Source organism: Drosophila novamexicana, unplaced genomic scaffold (assembly GCF_003285875.2).
Source record: "Drosophila novamexicana strain 15010-1031.04,08,12 unplaced genomic scaffold, DnovRS2.1 tig00004554-arrow-pilon, whole genome shotgun sequence".
Taxonomy (NCBI): Eukaryota; Metazoa; Arthropoda; class Insecta; order Diptera; family Drosophilidae; genus Drosophila; species Drosophila novamexicana.
The window spans coordinates 4,724,136-4,730,638 of NW_020825051.1; the positions used below are offsets into that span (position 1 = coordinate 4,724,136).

At 44.2% G+C, this 6,503-nt stretch overlaps 1 protein-coding gene across 1 annotated transcript; it reads right to left on the minus strand.

Annotated features, from left to right (window-relative positions):
• Positions 1-1,950: 1,950 nt before the first annotated feature.
• LOC115769945 (ras-interacting protein RIP3) lies at positions 1,951-3,427 on the minus strand. The gene is made up of 2 exons (XM_030714989.1): positions 3,108-3,427; positions 1,951-2,989 (listed from the first exon to the last, which is right to left on the minus strand). The coding sequence occupies exons 1-2, from the start codon at positions 3,238-3,240 to the stop codon at positions 2,133-2,135; spliced, it is 990 nt and encodes a 329-aa protein (XP_030570849.1). The 5' UTR covers positions 3,241-3,427; the 3' UTR covers positions 1,951-2,132.
• Positions 3,428-6,503: the final 3,076 nt, after the last annotated feature.

Genomic DNA, 6,503 nt, shown 5'->3' on the forward strand with positions numbered 1-6,503 from the left:
GAAGTGTACATCCCAAAGTCCACGGCTATATCTCGAAAGATGAGCTTTTTGCTCTCATTAAAATAGTGGAATACTTTTGATCTATAAATACACCACAGTAACCCATATAATACAAATCGATACTTATTGAAAATGAACTAGCGATTGAGTGGAACTTTATTTGATTGGAATCTTTATTCCAAATATCAGGTTTCCAACTCGACTCATCTATTGCTGCTAGCCAAGCATATATATATTTTATTAGGGAGCAGTTGCCCACCTCCAATTGTTACATGCATTTGGAACGAACTGTAATACCCATTATTCAATGTGTACAGGGTATAGCAGCAACAGCAGCAGCAGCAGCCACTTTCAAGCTCAAGAACACACCTTAAACTTTTTGGCCCGCTTTTGTATTGTTTACCTTTACAGTTTACTCGTTTTTTGTGTGGATTTCAAAAAGCCAGACCAACTGGCAAAGCCACCAACTGGCGGTGGACAACGGCAACGGGCAACTTGCCAGCAACAAGTTCAGCTCCAGCGTGGTTGTTGTTGTTGTTGTTGTTGTCGTTGTTGTCGCCTCGGCTGCAGTTCAATGTCAATTTCGATTCGTCATCCGCAGCTGCGTTGATTTCTCGGGCGACCTCTCCAATCTCTGTGCTGGCCTGCAGTTGCTGTTGCTGCTGCCATTGTTGTTGTTGCTGTTGTTTGTTTTGTAGCCGCTTTTATGGCCATGTTAACTTTGGACTTGGCTTTAACACAGGACCACCGCCGTTGACCATTGAACGCTCGCCGCCACAAACATAGCCTGGATGGGGTTCATTCTAGTGTAATTTATTGATATGCTCGCCAGTTCCATATGCATGTGTGCATGTGTACATGTGTGTGTGTGCATGTGTGTGTGTACATGTGTGTGTGGGCTTCTAGGCGGCAGCCAGATTATGGTGTAGCCAGAGCTCCACTGTGTGCAGCTGCTGCACGCCCACACAACTATAAATACTCGCATATCTTCTACCCTTTCCATTCGAATGATGCAGCAGTGTGAGATCAGAGCTGGAAATACATTGATCAAGCCTAGAACAAAGTTTAATTCCTCCAGCTGCGCGACTGTCTGGGCAAATATGACATTTGTGTAAAATTACAGTAAAACTCAGCTAACACGCCTAGGCTAGGCATGGAGTTTAGATAAGAGACTAGTCACAGTTCAATTTGATCACATTTGGTTTTAAGTCTCACCCATTTATAGAATCTATAATAGATTCTTAGTTACGTTATCGAGTACAGCTATGATCTATTTATAGGTTAGGGTATCTTCAAATAACACTCAAACTCAATTCCAGTTGACTTCTTGTTTTTCACATTTCTCAATTAAGTTCACATGTTAACAAAATCTTTTCCAGATCATAGATTAATGTAAAAACAATGAAATGCACACAAACCCCGTGTTTTTTTGACGATCAACTCAACAATTCCCTCAGACACCCTTCACTTAAGGGTTCAAATGCTCAAATAGAATCTATTCTTCACACAACAAAGGCCAACAATGTCAGCTATCTTGTGATCTTCATGTTTAAGGGTTGATGACACAGTTGGGCCAAAGAGACAAGTGAAGCATTTAAAGTCAAGGGTTATACTGCATAATTTAGGGCCTGTTTAAATGATTTGAACTGAAAATTCACACATTTGCTCAGACCTCAAAATTATTGTAGTTCATTAATCAGGAATATAAATTCGTTAACATTACATTTGCTTAAAGACGAAATGTTTATAAAATATGTTATAAGCTTAACACTATGTAATGAATGTAAAAGGAAACATGCATATTAATTTGACTGCTCTACATAGATACATGTATATATATATATACATGTATATATATATATATATATATATATATATATATATATATATATATATATATATATATATATATATATATATATATATATATTATTGTACAAACATATATTATATAAAATTCGTGACAAACAAATATATCCTCAGCACTTGAGACGCTCTCCGCCCACTGTGCAGCGAGCCGGCGCACTGATTCGATAATAACTCGCTCAATTCTCTTATTCTCTCAATTGGCTGAAAAGCTCACGTTCACGCTCCCGCTCCCGCTCATGTTGGGGCTCAGCCGGAGCGCAGACTCAATTCCAATTTGTGGTGCTGGTTGTGACTTGTTGGGCCTGGTCCAAGGCCATCTGCTGCTGGTTCAACAACATTTGCGACGGTTGCGGCTGCTCCTCTTGCGGCTGCCGCTGTTGTTGTTGTTGTTGTGTTAGTAGCTGTTGTTGTTGCTGTTGCAGTTGTTGTGGCTGCTGCGATTGCTGCATCGTCTGCAGCAGCAGCTCGCCCATCTTGGCGCGAAAGGCAACATTCTGGAGCGGCGACATTTGCTTCATCAGCGGCAAGAAACTGATGAGAAAATTGTAGTCCGAGTCGCCCACGTGCAGAATGTTCTTGCAGCGCGCCAGGTCCTGGCTGGTGGACTGTATTAGCTGCTGCTCCTCACGCTCCAGACTCTCCAGGAAGTTGACCTGCTCGTCGACACGCTTGGCGCAATGACAGCTGCTGGCGGCGGCGGCCTCCACGGCCGATGGCCGGCCCATGGGCGTGGGCAAGACGGTCGGCGCCGCCGCCGCCTGCTCCTCGGCGGCAGCGCTGGCCAGCGAAATGCTGTGCGAGAGTCGACGCAGCGCCTGCGGCGTGGCCATGCTCTGGAATTGCTGCATAAGATCATCGTTGTCCGCCTCCATTTCGTCCGTCGGCTGCGACTCCGTCTTGAATGACATAGACTCGCCCAGTGCCAGATCGCAATCGTCGTCCTCGTTGTTGCTGCTGTCCGAGCGCAGCCGGCGCCCGTCCAGAAAGCTCATCGCCTCCGCATAGGACCACAAATGCGCGGGCGACGCTTGTTGTTGTCGCTTCAGCTGCTGTTGGCTGCGATGCTGCTGCCGGCGATAGCTGCAGCGCAGGTTCTTCCACTTACTGCGACACAGTTCCACTGTGCAAAAGAGAGAAAGAGCGAGCGAGAAGGAGAGCGAGAGCGGGAGCGAGAGAGGAATGTGTGGCACTTGAAGTTAGCTTCGCTTTTGCTTGACTTGACTTGGCGGCTGACTCACCTTTGGCGCCCAGCGCATCTGCCACGCTGTGCCACTGCCGCAGCGTCTCCACGCGATTTGCGTGCTCCGGATGGCTGGCGTCCCACAAGGCGGGACGCTGCTTAACCTCGTTGATCAGCCTGTGCATGTCCATTTGCCTGCGTCTTTATCAACAAACTAAAAATGACAACAACAGCAACAATGTGACTACCCCAACGGGAGCGAGAGAACTAATATGCCGGCGTCGCGCAATGCCTGCGTACTCTCTCGCCCGCGCTCTCACTCTCTGGCTGCGCTCTCTCAAGATGGCAGAGCGCGTGACAGCGGCAACGTTTATTGTTTTTGCGTTCATGTTTTGCTTAATGCTCTACACAATTGCTTGATTAAGTTATTGAAGACGCTTGTAACACAAGGTGTGTAAAAATATAGATAAAAGAAAACATAAAGGGGAATGCAAACTAATTGCTTTTGCTAGAGTTTAACGGGGTAATCAACATTTTGCACATTGGTTAAGTTGTATTAGGGTATTTAATATTCGACGCTGTTAGCTTTGTGCTAATTTTGTTCCTCTTTCAACACAGCTTTAGCCTCGTTTTCATTTCATTATAAAATTGCTTACAGAGTGTTGTGCACTGGTCCCGTTATCTCTATTATTCGTTTCTTGTTTGTTTGCGTTCTTGTCTCATTGCTCTTTGTTTTTGTTGTCTATTTTTTTCTTTGCACTTGGCGCGCTCTCTCTCTCTCTCTCTCTCTCTCTCGTTTGCTGCCGTGTGGCGTTGGCGTCGCTGTTCTCTCAGCTTTCGCTGCTTCGGTTCCAGACATTGAACTTGGCGCACCGGCAACGTCATTGACGGCAGGCACAGTGGCGCAGTTAGCACAAACATGCGGCTTGCCGATATATGCAAGTAATTAACTATCGGAGAACAACTATCGGCTATCGGAAAGAGATCCCTAAAAGATTGCAACATGTTGCCCGAAAAGGCAGCTTGGCAACACATGTTGCTGACAGTTGCGGCGACAACAAGTGGACTGTGAACTGGCTGAAAATATGCGGCAGCAATTATCTTTGACACACACAAACACACACACACACACGTGCACACATATGTATAGCCCATATAGCATATCCATATCCATATCCATATCCATATGTCGCCAGTTTGAATTTGTGCACGACTTTCGCTTGGTCCGTTCCGTCTCGGAGCTGTTTGTTGCAGCTGCTGTCAATCTGTTGGCCATTTTGGCTGCTCCGCTTTCAAAAATTTCCATGTGTCATTTCAAAAATGCAAATATGGACATGATCTGGCCGCTGAGCTGTTGCGGGTTTTGGGTTTTCAGCGTTCTCCGTTCGCCGTTTGCCGTTCTCTGTCTGCCGTTGTCTTGTGCCGCATGCCGCATGCCGCATGTGTGCCCATGGCTGCAGTTCGTCAGGCGCTTCAGCTCGCGACTGACAGCTAAGTGACGTCTAAATTTCGTACAACGAATTGATTATGGAGGCATTTATGCATGCGTACCATCGATCTTGTCTGTGGAACCTGTGCCTAGCCATCGGGACAGACAGACAGCCGGACAGCCTTGCCAGCTCGATCGCCTCTCGATGTGATTGTTGTGACTGTCGCAATTGATTTGTAGCTGCCCCAACTGCAACCGACTCCAAATCTGATTCTCGTCAATGTTTGTATTCAAATTTCCACTCGGTTTCTTATTCACAATGTTTATTACCAGTCTGCGAAGCCAGCGCAATTTATGAGCGCTTTGTTTAGGCCCCAAGTAATCGCAGTTGCTTTGCATATGTTTAAAAACCAAAAAAAGACTAGCAACTGTTGCTAGTACAACAGCAATATGGCTAAGATACCCTATTGGCAAATAAAGTGTTTAAACTAACACAAATTTAAGTGCAGCCGGAATCCGTCAAGATAAAGCTAAACTTGAATCTATAGGTATATTCTTTCACACATGCGCGAATATACATATATTTAATGAAAGAGATATTCGTACATAAACACATACATTCACATATATATATATATATATATATATATGTATATGCATATATATATATATATACATGCATACATACATGCACTTAAACACAATTACATATGTACATGTTCGTACATGCCTGCCATACCTGAATTCATGAGAATCGCAGAGTAAGGCAATACATTAAAATAAAACAGATTTCCCATCATATTTCAAAACAGCCTCATTCCTTCATTTTCCATCCAGGTATGGGGAAAGTGCAAAGAACGTATTGAATCAATTTTTACGTAAATCTTCAGAAATGAATTTAACACAAATCTGATCAAAAACTGATTTCTCATTCCCTTTCTTTTGAAGGTTCTGTTTCTGGGAAACTCCATATGCTAATATAGAGTTAGGCGGAAATAATCGTTTGAAACAGACAAGAAAATGTTTTATAGATCGATTGCAAATTTTAAGCCGAATCAACAAGTGCTCAGACTCTTAACTTCAGCTTAAATAAAGCATTTGTTATTAGCATGACATAAAAAAATAATTAATATAGAGGAGAACTGTTAATCTTATTGTAGTTATCGTTAATTCTAACGCTCTATAAGCGTCACTTGGCGATTGCCGTTGTCGGCATTTAAGTCGGCCATAAAATGTTGCTGTCGTCGTCGCAGTTGTTGTTGCTGCCGTTGATTATTATAACAAATTTGCATAATTATGCCGCTTATCTTGGCCATATGTCTAGTCAATGGCAGACACCAGCAACAGTCTGACAGACAGACAAACAGACGGACCAACGGACGGACGGACGGATTTGACATTGTCAGCAGCTGTTGCTGTTGCTGCTGTTGCTGCTGAGGCCAGCTAACTTGGGTTGGCAACACGCGCCAGCAATCGACAGAGACACCCACATGTTGCAGTTGTTGTAGCAATTGTTGCTGCTACCGAACATCGCATCTTCAGGCGGAGGCTATGCAAACGACAGTCTTGTTTAAGGCCATGTTGCTGTTGTTAATTGTTGCTGTTGCTGTCAGCAACGTAAACAAGATTCGAATGTCTTGGCAGCAGGCGCAACAGCAACAACATAATAAATTGTTGGATAAGAAAAAAACAGTTAGTTGCAGTTGACGCACTGCGAATCATAAAAACTGACAACAAATTGATTGCCAATCAACAACATGAACACGACAGCAGTAGCAGCAGCAGCAGCAGCAGAAGTTGCTGCTGCGCCGGCAACAATTGCAGGTGTCAATGAATGCGGCGCATAAGGAAAACCGTGACAGTGGAAAGCAGCCAACAGGCAACAGCGCAGCAAAAAAAGTTAATTGGCAAATGCCAATTGCTGCTAATGTGGCCAGTTATTATGTCAAACGGTCAGGCAGCAACATTTTCCAATGACTTGTCATGCAACAGCAGCAACAGCAACAACTGTAGCAGCAACATGTT

Excerpts from the sequence above, each read along its gene's own strand:
- LOC115769945 (XM_030714989.1), bottom strand. The coding sequence starts at position 3,240 with ATGGACATGCACAGGCTGATCAACGAGGTTAAGCAGCGTCCCGCCTTG. Across the intron at positions 2,990-3,107 it reads AGATGCGCTGGGCGCCAAAG|TGGAACTGTGTCGCAGTAAG; the intron begins GTGAGTCAGCCG and ends TCTTTTGCACAG.